Source organism: Terrapene carolina, unplaced genomic scaffold (genome assembly GCF_002925995.2).
Source record: "Terrapene carolina triunguis isolate 2854851 unplaced genomic scaffold, T_m_triunguis-2.0 Scaffold67, whole genome shotgun sequence".
Lineage (NCBI taxonomy): Eukaryota > Metazoa > Chordata > Testudines > Emydidae > Terrapene > Terrapene triunguis.
Genome location: NW_020664418.1, coordinates 981,915 through 999,524, shown reverse-complemented (window position 1 = coordinate 999,524; position 17,610 = coordinate 981,915). Strand labels below are relative to the sequence as shown.

Genomic DNA, 17,610 nt, shown 5'->3' with positions numbered 1-17,610 from the left:
AAAGGCCACAACTTTGTTTTTTTACTGACAGCTTAAGGGATGGTGGGAGATGTGACCTGCACACATTTCTACAGAGGTGGATTTCTTGTGGTCCTGTTAAATACCTTTGGCTCCTTCCTCTCTAGGGAGTGAGGAAAAGCTTTTGACCCCAGATCTCATGTAGGCAGTAGCACTACGCTATATGTATTAGTTCTACTTAAGTCTTCAGGGCAGGGGACTGCATTTGAAAGTAGTGTTCACTGGAGACAATTACTCTGGCCCATGCATGTAGGGCTTATAGCTGCATCAGTTGGTAGTGAGTTCACATAAGGAACTCCTAGCAGGGAAAATGCAGACTAGAACTATACAAAATAATTGTGCAGCTTATGGCTCAAAGGAACATTATGTCAATGACTCTCACATGAAAATGGCATGTATCTGACCTCACGGGGAGCCAGCCTGCATTGTTTCTGAGCAAGGGTAACAGCGTAAAGATAAACCTCAAACCACATGAAAAACCTAGCTTCCTTATCATCTCAAAGGGGTGTAGACAAACCCCAGCAAGGCTAACTGACTTGTTCAAGGTCACACAGCTAGTCAGGCAAATCCAGAAACTTTTCAGGCCTCTGCTCTTACTTGCCCATGTTCCCTCTTGTATGGCTCCTGATCATTTGCTCCCCTGTAACAACGTAACAAATTAAATCTCTTGTAGAAAAATAAGGTAGCAAAGGCCAGTCCTAGCAAGTTTCCCTACTGCGTCACAGCTGGAGCCTGGCTCCATCTTCCACAAGGCAGTGTCAATCCAGCCTTGGAGGAATGTTGGCTTGAGCAGAGGTTGAAGAATGAGGGTTTTATTAACAGGGCCCCTCTGCTGCAGGCTCCCAGGCCATTGCTGCAGGAATCTTTACTCAGCTTATTGAATGGGGGAAATTTCATGACTCACACACTTGGTGCTTTGTAGCATAACCGGCTACTACAATTTCCTTCCAATTAGTTTTCAGGGAAGACAACCTAGTCTAGTGGTTTGAGCATGAGGAGACAGGAGTTCTCTTTCCAGCTCTGCTGCTGAGTCACTGCCTGTGAGCTTAGCCAAGTTACTTCACCTGGGTGCCTCCACTTCCTCATCTGGAAGCATGCCCTCATTGGTAAAGTGCTTTGAGGTCTGATGAAAAGGTATTGTAGATGCCAAGTAGGATTATTTAAATAAAGAGCCTACATGCCCTGGATCAACATAGAAAACAGAGCCTTGGGATCCATCCACAAAGCATTTATTACAAAAAAAACAATGTTTATTAGGCAGGATACAAACATTTAAAACCCCTGATTTCTTTTCCCTTCACCGGGCTCAGTCTGTGTCCCTATGGCAACGCTCCCAGTTGCTAGGTAGTTCCAAACGGTGGTTGGGGCAGCCATCTGCCAAGCAGGGGTTTAGTCTTCACATTAGCTGGAGCTCATTAAGCTACAGCACTGGCTCAAAAGTCAGCTTTCTAAAAATCACTGTAAAAGCCCTAAAAACAATCCCTATCAAACCCCCAGGGAAATCTAGAACAGGTGTGTAATGAAGGACTGCAGGAGCTGGCTGCCCCAGAGCAGGGCCCTTCCAATAGGTTAAACCTCTCACAGTTTTAGTCAGTTTCTTGAGATCTGAAAAGCCACAAAGAACAACATAAATCAGGATGGAGCATGACCAGCCCCTTCTACTCTGTTACTCAGTGCCAGTGCTGTTGGCAGTGCCACCTGGAGCCAATTTACTTGGGTCTGACTCTAAGCTGAGACAAGGGCCAAGTCTCTATGTGAATTGGTTAGATTGTGCTAGGGCTGAATTTGGTTCGATACCTTGGTGGCTACCAACAAATTTTACAGCCTCCAAGATGGGAGAGACATTTTAGCCAGCACAGATTTAGGTGGACTTGACCAGCCGTGTGCTGCCTGATGTAGCAAGACCACATCCTCTACCCACTTTAGATCCCAAGGTGATGGACACCACAGAGAGACCCAAGGGCAGAAGCAGGGCTGGTCCTACTGATATGGGCTTAGACTAGCCATGGGAGCCTCTGAAGGTGGCAAATTGTCAGAACTCAGCAAAACTAGAGCTACACCTATGCCTCCAAGGAGGGGACGGAGTGAGTGTTCACTGCTCAGTCAGCGTCCCTGAGAAAGCGGAGCTCTAGGAGCCTGCTTCGATGGACGAGCATGGCATAAGGCTGGGCAGCTCTCTACCTAAAGGCTGTGCACATCTTCATTCCTCCTACCCAGAAAGGGCTCTGACTCAACAGTCTGCGAGCCGCAGGGACACAGAGAGAGGCAAAGCCAATCTGGCCAGGTTAGGCACATTTGGCATCAAAGAACAGTGCCACAAATTCTGATCTTGCTCCAGCCTTTGGGAACAGCCAGCCAACCAGCTCTCCTTGTACTGAGCAGTGACCCTCAAGACATCTTAACCCTTTCAGAACTGCTGAGTTCCCTGGTGATGATAAATGGGAACAGTGTTAGGGAGAGAGACCCGAGGCCAGCATGTGAGGCTCCCCAGCTGTGAGGAAGCAGGGTGGGACATCACTCTTCCTGACAGGAAGTCCTATTCCCTGCTGCCAAAAACTTTCCTTGAACCCACATGCATGTTCTCCACAAGACCCAGCACCCATTCTCAACACAACTGGAGATGGGGAGGAAACTGATCACAAAGAGGGGGGAGGGAGGGGCAGGGTGCTCAAGTGGGGAAGGAGGGCTGAGGAATGGAAAATGAGCACCCTCGGTGCTCTAAGGGTTAACACAAGCCCCACTGGAGCAGTCAGAGTCCCTTTAGCCCTCCTTCTAGATCTTCACACCCAGTGCAGAGAGAAGCCTCCTCCCTGCTTACCATGTTAGACTCACGTGCGGAGGGGAGATCAGATAAGGCAATGGTCACCACTGCCAGCTGAAGTACCATATTCCACTATTCCTGGGGCAGGGGGGTGACTGCTTCCCCCAACCTGCTACCCCCGTAGGAAGCACTTTACCTAAGGCACCACCTTGAGGTCCACCGAGTCATAAGCTGAAGCTCTCCTCATCTCCAGTGGCTTCCCCAAGAGCTTTCGCAGTGCCTCGTAGTCTGGCTCCTCTTCAAAGGCCAAGGCCATTGCTTGCTGCAGGTAGTTGTGCAGGGCATCTGCAAAGTGGTACAGACACTCACAGGAATGGCTGTGGTTCTCCAGAGCAGCAGCCCCAGCACTCACTCCCTGCGTTGCTAAGCCAGATGCTAAACAAGACTTCCGCAGGGGCTTTTCCCACTAGACCCCTCCTCTGCACTGATGGGGGAACACAGGCCCAGAGAGGGAAGCACCTTGCCCAAGGTCACCCAATGAGTCAGCAGCAGAACCGCGACTAGATCCAAAGTCTCCCTGTTCCCGCTCACTTGCTTTAACCCCTGGCCAGCATCCTACTGTAGCAAGGCTCAGAATCACCACCTCATGCTGCATGGATGCTGACGCAGGGGCATACAGGTCACCCTCATTCCAGCACGATGCAGAGCAAGGAGAAAAACTGGATCCATGGGGGAGCCTGAGAGCTGGCTATGTCACCCCACACAGATATCAGGGATCTTTCTGGAGCTCCCATGGCCTCCCTGGACAGGTCCTACAAGGGCAGCTCTCGCGGTCAAGGCTACTAGTTCATGAGCAGACTGGCACTGCAGCAAAGGGTTTAGAATGACTATGGTCAGACACAACCCGTCAGCTGAGACTGCATGGGGGACACAGGCCAGTTTCTAGCTTCAGTGAACAATCAGCCCTTACACACAGCGACCACTAGGTCCTGCAGCCACTCTCAGTACAAGTCCATACCTGGAGTTGGTTTTCGGCCGAAGCACAGTCGCAGAAGCCCGACCACGTCTGTTTTGTACCTACAGTGTTTAGCACACACACAACGCCATTAAACAAGAAAGAAGGGACTGGGCGCCTGAACAAACTGCCCCCAGTGATGGGGCAGGTGAAAGCAGTGCAAGATGACCAGCTCAGCTCACACCCTCCAGCCTGTTTTGCCCACACAGTGATTTCAGGGTGGGTCCTGCTCCCAAGAGGAGTTTGGCCAGCTACTTCCATGGGAGGCAGCACTTACAGTCACAGATTTCAGACACCCCAAGATCTGCACCAGGGCGATTGAGTCCCCCATTAGTTCTGAACCCCCTTCCCTCACTGCTTTCCTCCCAGGGCCAGAAGGGTAGGCAGGGTCCCCAACCCCAGGGCTCACCTCTCTTTCTGCTCCATGACCTTGTGCACATCAGCCAGCTCATCAGTCCAGGGCAGGAAGCCACACAGCCACTTCACCATGCAGTAGCCCAGAGACTGCAGGTCACTCCGGCGAGATGGTCCTGATGGAAGAGAGAGAGAAACCCAGCAGCTCAGGAAACAGTGAGAAAAGCAGAGTTTGGGAGTAATACCCAAAAAGGCCTGGTTCAAGGGGGTCCCTCCCCGCAAGGGGACAGTATAGAACTGAGCTCTGGAAAGCATAAGGCTGAACAGCAGGAAACATTTCCTAGTAGAGTGGCCTAGTAGTTTGAGTCAGGATTCCTGGGTTCTCTTTCCAGCTCAGCCACCAATTCACTGCAACTTTGGGAGCACCTCTTCACCAATTTGTGCCTCAGCTCTTATTTGAGTGATGGTCCCTGTTGTATTCCACTGAAGGTTACGCATGCACAGCACGCGCCTGGAGTTGCAGAATCTGAAGTAGTGTCTGTTGGTCCACATGCGCGCCCTGACTCGCTTATGCTTCTGTCCGAGGTGATAAAGGGTGGGGCAAACCGGCCAACCCTGTCTCCAGTTCCTTCTCACCACTGTGCGGTCCAGGTCAGAACCTCCAATGTCCTCCTCTCTGAGCAGATTGAGCACTTCATCTCCACAAGCATCTCATGGAGATGGCCATGAGACCACAATTGGACCCAGGCTGGGGAACCCCCCCTGCCCTGTACATCGGCCTGAATCAGCAAGGAATGCACTCTGCCAAGCTTTACAGATACCCATTAAACCAGCACCCATTGTCCTGGATTTCCACTCCCCTACATGGCTGGGTTACCACAACCTTGCATGGGATGGAAACATTCTCCCACCATGTCACGCTCCTGCCTAAGTCATGCGGCGACTGTGGAAGTAGCAGAGCAGCTGCATCGGAGGAGGGAGCAGCAGGTTGACCAGAGAGGAAGGTGTTACCAACAACTAATGGAAGAATAGTGAGGGGGAAGGAGACAGGCAGAGGGAGCCACGGGCAAGCAGGGATGTCCAAGGAGGAGAGCTGTCACAGCCTCGCCAACCCATCAGGGACTGTGGTCTCACCAGCTCCCCTGTGCCCATCCAGGCTGATGAACTCAATGGTGCCCTCGTGAGGAGTCCTGCTGCCTTCACGCTGAGCCACGTGCTTTCCTCCCGGGCAGTATCGGAATGCAAAGCAGTAACCCGCCAGGGTGACCTAGGAGAGAGAGTGTGAAATGTCTTCCTGGGCGACTGCGCAAGGGGAAGAAGGAGAGCGCTGCTGCTCTGGGAGAACCAGGGAGCCCCTCACCTCCCAACGTCCCCTCTCCAGTTTATGTGATCCTCTCTCCTCCAAGAGATTCCACCCCTTCTCCCTACACCACCCCTTAAGATGCAGAGACTAAAGGGAGCCCAAAATCCTTTCCCTGGGGGGTGAACACGTGGGGTACAGTGATCCTTGCAATCCCACACACAGCACCTGCTATGGGGCAGCACTGACACAGGGTGCAGCCAGGAATCAACCCTCCCCTTCATAAGAGAATGCTCTGGCTAGGGCACAGGCCCACTTCTCCTGCTACCTCTCTCTGCTCCTGCTGTTCTCATTTCCTACCTCTGCGAGGTCGTTTGGGTTCACATAGATGTTCTCTGCTGTGATGTTCCCATGCACATACTCGTTTCCATGGATGTACTGCAGGGAGTCTAGCTAGGGGCAGAACAAGAGACGTCAGACCCACGCACAGCCCTTCAGCTAGAGCATCTTCCCCAGGCTCTTGGCAGCTGGGAGACTAAGGAGCAGGCTAACTGCACAGCCTCTTCCACTCTGCTTTTCCATGTTGGGAGGCACTTGAGAAATTCAGGGGGGCCCCATTCACTCTGTCTCCTAATTTCCTTGGGGTAGAACGTTAACAGACCCACAAGTTCATCACCAACAGCCCCAGCCAGCCCCATGCCCTAGTACCATGTTACACTATTCAGAGATCAGAGACTGGAGCCCTGCTCAGTCTGCTGTACCTGATCTTCAAAAGTGCTTAGCAAAAGTTGCTCTTTCCCATTGACTTCAGTGGGATTTGTGGGTGCTCAGTGCTTCAGAAAGTCTGGCCCTCAGGAAGTTACTCTAGTAAGTTTGACCAATTTCACTTAGCTCTTTTGTGCGTGTGTTTAGAAAGTAAATAATGATGTTTCCCTAACATTCCCCTGGAGGCCATGCACTAAGCAGCCGCTGCACATGACTCACCCATGATGCATTGGTCCCAACCCTGGCCTGCACTGGAACTAGCATCCTTGCAAAGGCCAGAGAGAATCCAGCTCTGAACAACCCCCAAAAGCATTGGCCTGCCACATACCACCCTGATGGCGATCTGGAAAACCGGTTTCTCTGTCAGTAGATTTGTGCCATTGTCCAGGATTGACTGAACAGTTCGCCCTAACTCAGGGAACACCAGAAACCTGTGAGAGAGGAGAGAAGAGCATGTTGCACTTGGTCAGCACCTGTCATGGGAGGGTCTCAAAGCTTATTTGGGTAGCTCAGCTACCAATCTTGACCTGAATTGGTTTCCCTTTCTCTCTAGTTTAACAAAGGCACAGCTTCCCTTGTATTTGACAACAGAACCTGTTTGTGGAGGGGAAAGGGAGAGACGCTGGCAGGTCAGCATTCCCTCTGAAGTATTGTTGACAGACTACCACGTTCCCCTCCACACAGAGCCCACAGGCAAAGACAGTCAAGATGCCAGGAGAGGGAGAAGGGACAGAAGGAAGGAGGATTCCTGGGAAGAGGAGGTGGAAGAGAGAGAAGTCACTGTGCACAGGGAGCGGGAGAGTGTTAGCAGCAGCATGAAAGAAGATGCAAAAGCAAGAGCAGAAAAACGGGATGAAGGAAGAGGCTGGGAGAGAGAATGGCAGGAAGCAGACAGCAGCGGGGTAGCACTTGATGCAGGTCAGTGCAGCGGGAGGGGAAAAGGACTTTACCTGACACAGTTTGGAGAGATTAACTGGGAGGAGAGACAAGGAAGCCGGGGTTACAGTAATCAGATGAGAGAGGGCCAATGCATAGACAATGGGTCAGTAGCTGGGGGGAGACAGAAAAGGGTGGTATTGTGAGGGAGAAGCAAGAGCCTGGCAGTGGAGAGCAAGGAGATAAAGAGAATAGTGGATTCCTGGGCAGGAGGGAACTCCCCAGCTGTCTCTATCTGGCAGCTCACAGACCTGCCTTACCTGTAGTTACTCTCATGGAGTCCAAAGCCAATGCAATTTGGGATCCCCAGCAAGGGCACCGAGTGAATCCTCTTCCACTTATCCACTAGGAGGGAGACAACAGGACAGATGGGCACAGCTTTGCCATGCTGCTGGCTAAGGAACTCTGCAAACAGTGAGGACACCCACCCAGTGCCTTTCCTTTCCCCGCAGATACAGACCCTCTGCGCTGGGCAATCGAGAGTTCAAGGCTCATCCTGTCACCTGAACCGCCCCCATAAAAGCCAGCGTAGCAGGCAACCAGACATGATACTAAAAGCTCTGTGAGAATCAGTGGCAGGCAGCCAGAATTACAGGAAGGGTAGGATGACGGAAGGGGGAGAGGGGTGTGGGGATGCCAAATCCAGGCCAGGGAAGGGAAGGGGAAGAGTATGGGATGCTACAGCCCTAGGTACTCTGAGAAGGGGAATGGCATGGAGACCTATGTCCCACATATAAGGGTGGTGGGAATCACAAAGGGGCAGGTTTGACCTGGATCCCTATTCCTGCTGCTGCCCAGGCCCCAGACTTCATGCGCTGACTGGAGTGCCCAGGCTTAGCTGGCTGGACAGAGAGCAGCTCTGCACAGCCAGGGTTGATGGAACAGCCATGGGATGGGCTCTTGTCAACCCCAGAGGGGTCAGGGTGCAGAGTTAAACAGCTGTCAGTGAGACAGAGACAACTCTTCAGCAGGGGAACTCCTCTGAGCGCAGCAGGGAAAAACACCGAGCTGGGAATGGGAAGGTGCTGCCCAACAGACACCCTGAGGTTTCCTGCTCCTGGGAGAGTCATTTCTAAACACACTGGTTAGCACTCAACACTCTTTGAGGCACAGGTCAGCCAATGATTTGAGTCACCTGAGTCTAGACTTTGGAGTGTCTCCTAGCAGATGCACAGGGAGGACCTGCAGGTTGGGAACCCAACCATCCAGGAATGGCACTTACCTGTGATTTTCTTTGCTGCTCGCTGCAGGAAGATCTGCTCATTGTAGATCCTGCCATCTTTGGCGTCCTGAGGGTTGGGAGGAGAGAGAGATGAAGCTGCACTGTTTTACATTCAGCGATGTGCTGCGTCAGTATCACCACCACGTCCATTTACTAGGGAGCATGCGAGCGTAAGAATCCTGCCCTAGCCCTTCTCACCTATGGATCTCACAGTGCTGCACTGAGGGGTCTAAGGAGAGGGGGAGTCACCCAGCAGGTCAGTGGCAGAGCTAAGAACAGAACATGGTCTCCTGCCTCTCAGTCCAGTGCCCCATCTACTGAACCACACCAACTCCCACTATCAATACAGCACAGCTAACCCAAGCATGGAAAGGCCTCAGAACAGACAGTTAAAGTGCTACTGCTCAGTGCTCTCTGCAGGTACCTAAGTGCCCCAGAGAATGAAGACAGCCCTCTAAACTGGTCAGAACTGTGTGATCCTGCAGCTCTTTCTGGGGTAGGAGTCTTCCAATGGAGGAGCTTACTGAAGTTTGGTTCCATGAGTTTCCTCAGGCCATTCAGGGCTGGTGGAAGGAGCCAGGTGACAGCCTTGAAGGTGAAACTATTTGTCCACAGCAGGGGCATGGCCATATCAGATAACATGGAAATTCTAACAGGGGCTGCACTGAACCCCTAAAGGCCACTCCCCCTGTAGTTCGGCCTGCCAAGAAGTACCAGAAATCTGGCAACGAAGGTTGTTCTCAAGCCACTTCCTGCCCCGGAGAAGCTGCAGCCAAATGTCTGGATGCTGTACTGAGCCCCAAACCCTCTGGGGTTCCCAGAACGCCTTCTTACATACCAGCATGTGTCTGTCCACATGCATTTGGTATTGCTCTTTTGTCACTGCAGTTCCCTAATGGCCTGAATGTATTATCCAGAAGCTGCAGGATGCCACATGCTAGCTTAGGAGAGACATCACAGAGTGGGAGAGATGACAATTTCAGATCCACTGGCCCAGTTTGATATCATTAGCCCCGCCCAATGTGGCCAGTAGTGCTGTAAATCGGCAGCTGGCAGGTGGTGCAGATTAACAAACTGCAGAATTCTTTCAGTACCTCCCAACCAAGAGTATTTTGGCTGGTAGAACGTGCACAGAACCTGTCCTGCTTTCTAAACCCTCAACACCCACCGCTGAGACCTGGTGTCCATGAACAAAAACAGTGTCCTTCCATATCCCATAATCCTTTGCCACTGCAAAGGGAGGGATTTGGGCCATAGAAACAATGCAGTATCAGGGCAGATGGGATGGGTGGTGCTGGCGTGGGAGGGGACTGCTGAATGGGAGAGTTGGTACTGCTCTACAGTACTGTCAACACACAGAGATGAAGGTTTCCTGGCAATCCGTTAGTTCTATCTACACATTCTTTGTGGCGTTAAACATTTCTGGTTAACCCTTTGTTGGAGAAGGCTCCCCAGTAATGTTTTCCTCTGCAACTTTTAACTGGTTCTTCCCTGGCACAGTTCCAGTGACACTATTCCACTGACTATAAAAGTGGGCACATTCTTCCTAAAATCATCCCTGGGTTTTGCCAATGACAATTTCTAAATCCCATTAACCAGAAGAGCCAAGGCAGACACAGGACAGTGACCTGGATACCACTCTGGCTTGTGCATTGTCAAGAACAGTCAGCGAAATTCCAATTGCAGACTATTTATGATTGGGAATGGTGCCAGTTCTGGAGAGCCCGGCTGGACTGGCAGATGCCAGGGGACCTGACACAGGGTAACAAATTTAGATCAATCAGCATTTGACTTTATAAACTCATTCTGGCATCAAAGAGAGGTGACAGCTACAGAAGAGCTCAATGTTAGATCTACAGTCACTTTCCAGACTACAGAGTGTTCAGTAGTTCTGGGGACAAAAAACAACACAAAACACACACACACGCCAGGGTTTTAAATAACACTTTCTAGAGTTTTGTTGTTGTTAACCTTTACAGAACAGGCTTAAAGAAGATCCTATGACATATTAAATTTATAAACAAAGGGGACAAAGTCTACCCTCATTTACAACCAGGAAATCAACAGGACTGCAGAGGTGTAATGGAGGGTAGAATTTAGCTTTGTAATCTAAAGGGCAGCCCCTTTGGGGTGGCTTTTTTAAATCCTTAGATCTGTTTTCCTTACAGCTTTGCTCACTACTATGTATTAAGGGCCTCCTGATCCAGCTTCCATTGAAGTCTAAGCAAGACACCCATGGGAGTTGTACTGTGTCTTTAACCTATGCGGTTTATTTCCTCATTTCTCTGACTAACTTCACCTGCAACAACAAAGACAATGATGCTAGCTAACACTGTGAAATCTTATAGAGAATAAGACTAGAGGGAACCATTACAGTCATCTGAGCTTCTGCATTCTACCACTCCTTTCACCATGATACCAGCAGTGCTGGTAGGTCAGACCAAAGGGCCCCATACACGGAACAGACCAGAACTCACAAGTTTGAGAAAGTAGCTTTGTTTTTGAGGGCAGGCTCCAGATGCTGATTGTGCTGTGGAAGGATGGAACAAATGAGGTTACAGGTGAATGGGACAGAAGTACTTGCAATGCTAGCTGCTCAGAAACTAGCGCAAGAGTGGCTTGATTCTCAGTTATCTTCTGCCTCCCTCACCTTGGGACTGTGAAAATACCATCTGTGGAGGCCTCTTTGCAAGTGGCTGCATGACAATTCCCACCTTGCTTCAGAGTTATAGGACCTTTGTCTCAACTCTCTCCAGACACTGCTAAAGCAACAAGCACTGGAGCACCTAGGCATGGGTGTAGTATCAAGGGACTCTGCTCTTTACACGTGGTATGTAAATAAAATGTGGTCGGAGTCTGCTATAGACCACCAGACCAGGGGGATGAGGTGGACGAGGCGTTCTTCCAGCAACTAACAGAAGTTGCTAGATCGCAGGCCCTGGTTCTCATGGGAGACTTTAATCACCCTGATATCTGCTGGGGGAGCAATACAGTGGTGCACAGAAAATCCAGGAAGTTTTTGGAAAGCGTAGGGGACAATTTCCTGGTGCAAGTGCTGGAGGAACCAGCTAGGGGCAGAGTTTTTCTTGACCTGCTGCTCACAAACAGGGAAGAATTAGTAGGGGAAGCAAAAGTGGATGGGAACCTGGGAGGCAGTGACCATGAGATGGTCAAGTTCAGGATCCTGACACAAGGAAGAAAGGAGAGCAGCAGAATACGGACCCTGGACTTCAGAAAAGCAGACTTTGACTCCCTCAGGGAACAGATGGGCAGGATCCCCTGGGAGAATAACATGAAGGGCAAAGGGGTCCAGGACAGCTGGCTGTATTTTAAAGAATCCTTATTGCGGCTGCAGGAACAAACCATCCCGACGTGTAGAAAGAATAGTAAATATGGCAGGCGACCAGCTTGGCTTAACAGTGAAATCCTTGCTGACCTTAAATGCAAAAAAGAAGCTTACAAGAAGTGGAAGATTGGACAAATGACCAGGGAGGAGTATAAAAATATCGCTCAGGCATGCAAGAGTGAAATCAGGAAGGCCAAATCGCACTTGGAGTTGCAGCTAGCAAGAGATGTTAAGAGTAACAAGAAGGGTTTCTTCAGGTATGTTAGCAACAAGAAGAAAGTCAAGGAAAGTGTGGGCCCCTTACTGAATGAGGGAGGCAACCTAGTGACAGAGGATGTGGAAAAAGCTAATGTACTCAATGCTTTTTTTGCCTCTGTCTTCACAAACAAGGTCAGCTCCCAGACTGCTGGACTGGGCAGCACAGTATGGGGAGGAGGTGACCAGCCCTCTGTGGAGAAAGAAGTGGTTCGGGACTATTTAGAAAAACTGGATGAGCACAAATCCATGGGGCCGGATGCGCTGCATCTGAGGGTGCTAAAGGAGTTGGCGGATGTGATTGCGGAGCCATTGGCCATCATCCTTGAAAACTCATGGCGATCGGGGGAGGTCCCGGATGACTGGAAAAAGGCTAATGTAGTGCCCATCTTTAAAAAAGGGAAGGAGGAGGATCTGGGGAACTACAGGCCAGTCAGCCTCACCTCAGTCCCTGGAAAAATCATGGAGCAGGTCCTCAAGGAATCAATTATGAAACACTTAGAGGAGAGGAAAGTGATCAGGAACAGTCAGCATGGATTCACCAAGGGGAAGTGGTGCCTGACTAACCTAATTGCCTTCTATGAGGAGATAACTGGCTCTGTGGATGAGGGGAAAGCAGTGGATGTGTTATTCCTTGACTTTAGCAAAGCTTTTGATACGGTCTCCCACAGTATTCTTGCCGCCAAGTTAAAGAAGTATGGGCTGGATGAATGGACTGTAAGGTGGATAGAAAGCTGGCTAGATCGTCGGGCTCAACGGGTAGTGATCAATGGCTCCATGTCTAGTTGGCAGCTGGTTTCAAGCGGAGTGCCCCAAGGGTCGGTCCTGGGGCCGGTTTTGTTTAATATCTTTATTAATGATCTTGAGGATGGTGTGGACTGCACTCTCAGCAAGTTTGCAGATGACACTAAACTGGGAGGCGTGGTAGATACGCTGGAGGGTAGGGATCAGATACAGAGGGACCTAGACAAATTGGAGGATTGGGCCAAAAGAAACCTGATGAGGTTCAACAAGGACAAGTGCAGAGTCCTGCACTTAGGACGGAAGAATCCTATGCACTGCTACAGACTAGGGACCGAATGGCTAGGTAGCAGTTCTGCAGAAAAGGACCTAGGGGTCACAGTGGACGAGAAGCTGGATATGAGTCAACAGTGTGCTCTTGTTGCCAAGAAGGCTAATGGCATTTTGGGCTGTAAAAGTAGGGGCATTGCCAGCAGATCGAGGGACGTGATTGTTCCCCTTTATGAGACATTGTTGAGGCCTCATCTGGAGTACTGTGTCCAGTTTTGGGCCCCACACTACAAGAAGGATGTGGAAATGTTGGAAAGAGTCCAGCGGAGGGCAACAAAAATGATTAGGGGTCTGGAGCACATGACTTATGAGGAGAGACTGAGGGAACTGGGATTGTTTAGTCTCCAGAAGAGACGAATGAGGGGGGGATTTGATAGCTGCTTTCAACTACCTGAGGGGGGGTTCCAAAGAGGATGGAGCTCGGCTGTTCTCAGTGGTGGCAGATGACAGAACAAGGAGCAATGGTCTCAAGTTGCAGTGGGGGAGGTCTATGTTGGATATTAGGAAACACTATTTCACTAGGAGGGTAGTGAAGCACTGGAATGCTTTACCTAGGGAGGTGGTGGAATCTCCTTCCTTGGAGGTTTTTAAGGCCTGGCTTGACAAAGCCCTGGCTGGGATGATTTAGTTGGGAATTGGTCCTGCTTTGAGTGGGGGGTTGGACTAGATGACCTCCTGAGGTCCCTTCCAACCCCGATATTCTATGATTCTATGATCAGTACCAGGAGAGAGATGCACCACGGGCCTCTGACAAAACACAAATATAGAAAACTGTGTAAGATCCCAATCCAATGAGAGAGCTGCCGAGGGTGCATGTTATCCTCTCCTATGGACAGGAGATGGATCAATGGCTTTCAACCCTTCAATGTTGTCCCTTTCCATATAAGCAGAGTATGGAACAGCTATGGCCTCCTCCAAGGCTCAGAACCTGTTGTTTCCACTTGTGTGTGACATGGGGTGGAAGAGGGATACTTTAAAATGGAGAGAAGAATTAATAGTCTTACCCTCAGATTTTAAATACTACCACTACCCAGACATATGCTGGGTAGAACTTTGGATGCATTTCCAGCATCCTTTGCAGAGGGCATCTCTTTGGAAGACCTGCTGCAGACAGACCAAAGGATTCTTGCTGCACTGTACATGGCAATCAGGGAGTCTGCTGAGCAGAAAGAGTCAGAGGAGGCAGAATCAGGATGGAGAAGGGCAGCTAAATCCCTTATTTACCTAAGATGCAAATTCACCTGTGATTGGCTCTGTCTGCAAACTGGGAAGTGTCAGCAAGAGGCTTCAATCATGATCTCTTTCAAAAAGCAGTTTCCCCTCTCTCCACATCCCCCGAGGGAACCTCCCCAGGAGGCTGAGCTTTCAGCATGCCACAAGAAGAGAGGAAGGGAGGGATACTCTACCTCTACTCCCCACCCCCCATCATCATCCTCCTCCCTCAAATAGCATCCCAGCATGAGATTGCACAGCACCTTCGTACATCAGCCCATACTCGCTCTGGTTCAGAAGCTTCCCCAGTTTCCACTGCTTGCTGTTCTGGTCGGTCAGGATCTTGCCCTCTGGGAGAGGTGCCACGGAGGTGGACTTGAGCCGCCGGGGAGATCGGGGACTGAATTTTGCTTTGGAGAAGAGACAAAAGCAGGGCTCTGATCAGATAACAGGGCACTACAGACAGAGTGAGTCCGGCTGCTCTCCAGCACACCACAGTTCAGATTCCAACCAGAGACACTGTGATAATACCAACCCAGCCTGATACAGCTCCCCATCTCTCACTCCCAGACACTTCATCCTGCTCCCCCAGTGAGGCCTTGGGTTTCACGTATTCTCCTTCCAGCAGTGGACAATCAAACATCTCTTGTAACCCATCCGTACCACCCTGTACCTCAGCCAGGAGGTAGGGAAGCGAAGGGACAGGATGGCAGAATGACACAAGGGCTGAACAAGCCACCTCTGTGGCTCCAGCGCTACCCTAAGTGCCATGAGTGCCTGTCTGCCCCACCCCTACATGAGCACAGCAGTGCTGAGGAACACCCCAGCTCTCACCCTTGGATGCCACCTTGGTACTTGGGGAAGCAGCCTGTGGGCTCCAAGCCTCCTCTTCAGTCGAAGTGGAAGCTGGTATTTTCTCAGAAGATATCCACTCCACTGTCTTTCTTTCTGCCGGAAGCGGCTCATTCTGCCTCAGGGCTGAACGATTAAAGAAACAAACCCGCACAATGCCGTCCACGTTATTCCAATGATTGTCAATCATAACACTCCGCACTTACAGCACCTTCCATTCACGGGGCTCAAAGCCCTTTACGGTGAAACGCCTCACACCCACACCCCACCCGCACCACAGAACAGGTCAGTGCTGTTTGCCCCATTTTACAGATGGAGAAACTGAGGCACAGAGGAGGTCACATAGTGAGCCTGTGGCAGAGCTGGTTCAGAACCCAGGAGTCCTGGGACTCTGCTCCTCAGGTCAGATTGCATTCACTCCCCTCTACTGCCATCAAAGGCAACAATTTTGCACACCCTAAAGCAGGCAATAAGAGGATCTATTCAGACAGATGTGTACTTGGTATGCCAATGCTCCACAACTGCTTGTAATCAGTGGGCTTTGGCTAATCTGGAATCTCTATACAATGAGGCTGCTGTTTAACCCAGTCTTACCTACCTTTCAGAGAGGACAAAGAGGCATCTGGAGTGAGTTGCATTGGCTCCTCATCTTCTTCTTTAGGCAGCTTATTCCCACAGACAGGGCAAAAATGAAATGCCGTCTCTACCTTCTGGCCACATTGCGGGCAAAAGTTGATCATTCTGAAAAACAAACCAAGGCAAAGCAGGGTAGAGAGGGAAAGGTGTCAGAGCTGAAGTGAGAAGTCAACTTTTCAAAGGTTTTTCTGGTGTTTCGGTGGCTGCGTCTCTGGAGAAAGGGGTTTACTAAGAGGAGACGTCCATTCACCCACCATCAGAGGCTCTCAGCATGCATATTATTGTAAGAGCAAACGTGTAATGAACTAAGCTGCAAAGATCAGGAAAATGAGGCACACAGAGAAGAAATTATTTAAAGACCACACAGTGCATCAGTGGCAGAGAGCTGATAGAGAGGGATAGCTCAGTGGTTTGAGCATTGGCCTGCTAAACCCAGGGTTGTAAGTTCAATCCTTGAGGGGGCCATTTAGGGATCTGGGGCAAAAATCTGTCTAGGGATTGGCCCTGTTTTGAGCAGGGGGTTGGACTAGATCAGGGGTTGGCAACCTTTCAGAAGTGCTGTGCCGAGTCGTCATTTATTCACTCTGATTTAAGGTTTCACGTGCCAGTCATACATTTTAACGTTTTTAGACAGTCTCTTTCTATAAGTCTATAATATATAACTAAACTATTGTATGTAAAGTAAATAAGGTTTTTAAAATGTTTAAGAAGCTTCATTTAAATTTAAATTAAAATGCAGAGCCCCTCGGCCCGGTGGCCAGGACCGGGCAGTGTGAGTGCCACTGAAAGTCAGCTCGTGTGCCGCCTTCGGCACGTGTGCCATAGGTTGCCTACCCCTGGACTAGATAAACCACCTGAGGTCCCTTCCAACCCTGATATTCTATGAACCCAGGAGTCCTCATTCCAGCCACTAGATAATGCTACAAGTGGAGTCTCCAAACTAGCACTGGGAAAGCATCTGCCTTTATCAACATCACTATTATCAACCTCAACAGCAAGTGAGACAGTTTCTGCACCATCTGGGGCAGGAGTCCCAATACAGCTGTGTTTGCTAGGACCCAGCATGCACTCTGCCCCTCTCCTATCCATCTGGGCAATGCATAAATGGTCACTAAAGCTCCCAAAGGTAGCAGATCATTTGCTAACTGAATCTTTCTTTTCCTACTGCAGGGAAATCCTTTAGTGTGTGTGAACACTGGGGAATAGGAGGGCACTGGGAACGGGCAGGGCTCCCAGTATGGTATTTGTGGAGAAGTCACAGCGAGACCCTGGGTCCCATGATGAATTGCCAGGATTACAGCAGCACTGCTGCAGAGCAGGGAGTAGCACCAGAGGATGGGAAGAAGTTAGGTCCATGCCAACACCCTCAAGTGACAATAGGGCTGCAAAACCAAGTCTTACACTGGGCCTTTCATCTACCAGGGCTGGGCCTATAGATAAACCCAAAGCAGTGTCATAAACACTGCAGCCCCATTACCTAGGCAGCCCCCCTGCGTTCCTGCCCAGCCCCACAGCCCCCATCACCTGGAAGCACTCCTGCCCTGGAGACCCTGTCCAGCACCATTTTACCCTGTAGCCCCCACCCGACAACTGTCTAGCTCTGCATCTCCTGTCACCCAGAACCACCTGCTGCCCGGTCCCTATCACTGAACTGCTCTCTGGTGCCCCTGCCCAGCACTCCCACCACCCTGGGCTCCTACCTAGCTCTGCAGCCACAACACCCTGATGTACCAGAACCCTGGATAGCTCCCATCACCCTGGGGTGCCCCTTGTCCCACATCCCCATCAGACACCTACCCATCCCACCCCAGCCCCCCCCCCCCATTCCCCTTGGTGCCCTCATCCCACCCCAGCCCCAAGCACCTGC

At 50.6% G+C, this 17,610-nt stretch overlaps 1 protein-coding gene across 1 annotated transcript in view; it reads right to left on the bottom strand.

The window, feature by feature from the left end:
- Positions 1-1,242: 1,242 nt before the first annotated feature.
- The window catches only part of VRK3 (VRK serine/threonine kinase 3), a 16,712-nt gene continuing 344 nt past the window's right edge, over positions 1,243-17,610 (bottom strand). The window contains exons 2-14 of the mRNA XM_024219714.3: positions 15,706-15,848; positions 15,090-15,233; positions 14,519-14,665; positions 10,849-10,901; positions 8,372-8,438; positions 7,410-7,494; positions 6,542-6,644; positions 5,809-5,901; positions 5,283-5,415; positions 4,204-4,324; positions 3,798-3,856; positions 2,976-3,124; positions 1,243-1,623 (exon numbers count right to left, since the gene is read on the bottom strand). Coding sequence (XP_024075482.1) covers positions 2,976-3,124; positions 3,798-3,856; positions 4,204-4,324; positions 5,283-5,415; positions 5,809-5,901; positions 6,542-6,644; positions 7,410-7,494; positions 8,372-8,438; positions 10,849-10,901; positions 14,519-14,665; positions 15,090-15,233; positions 15,706-15,848 — 1,297 coding nt within the window. The 3' untranslated portion in view covers positions 1,243-1,623. The remainder of the gene's footprint in view (positions 1,624-2,975; positions 3,125-3,797; positions 3,857-4,203; positions 4,325-5,282; positions 5,416-5,808; positions 5,902-6,541; positions 6,645-7,409; positions 7,495-8,371; positions 8,439-10,848; positions 10,902-14,518; positions 14,666-15,089; positions 15,234-15,705; positions 15,849-17,610) is intronic.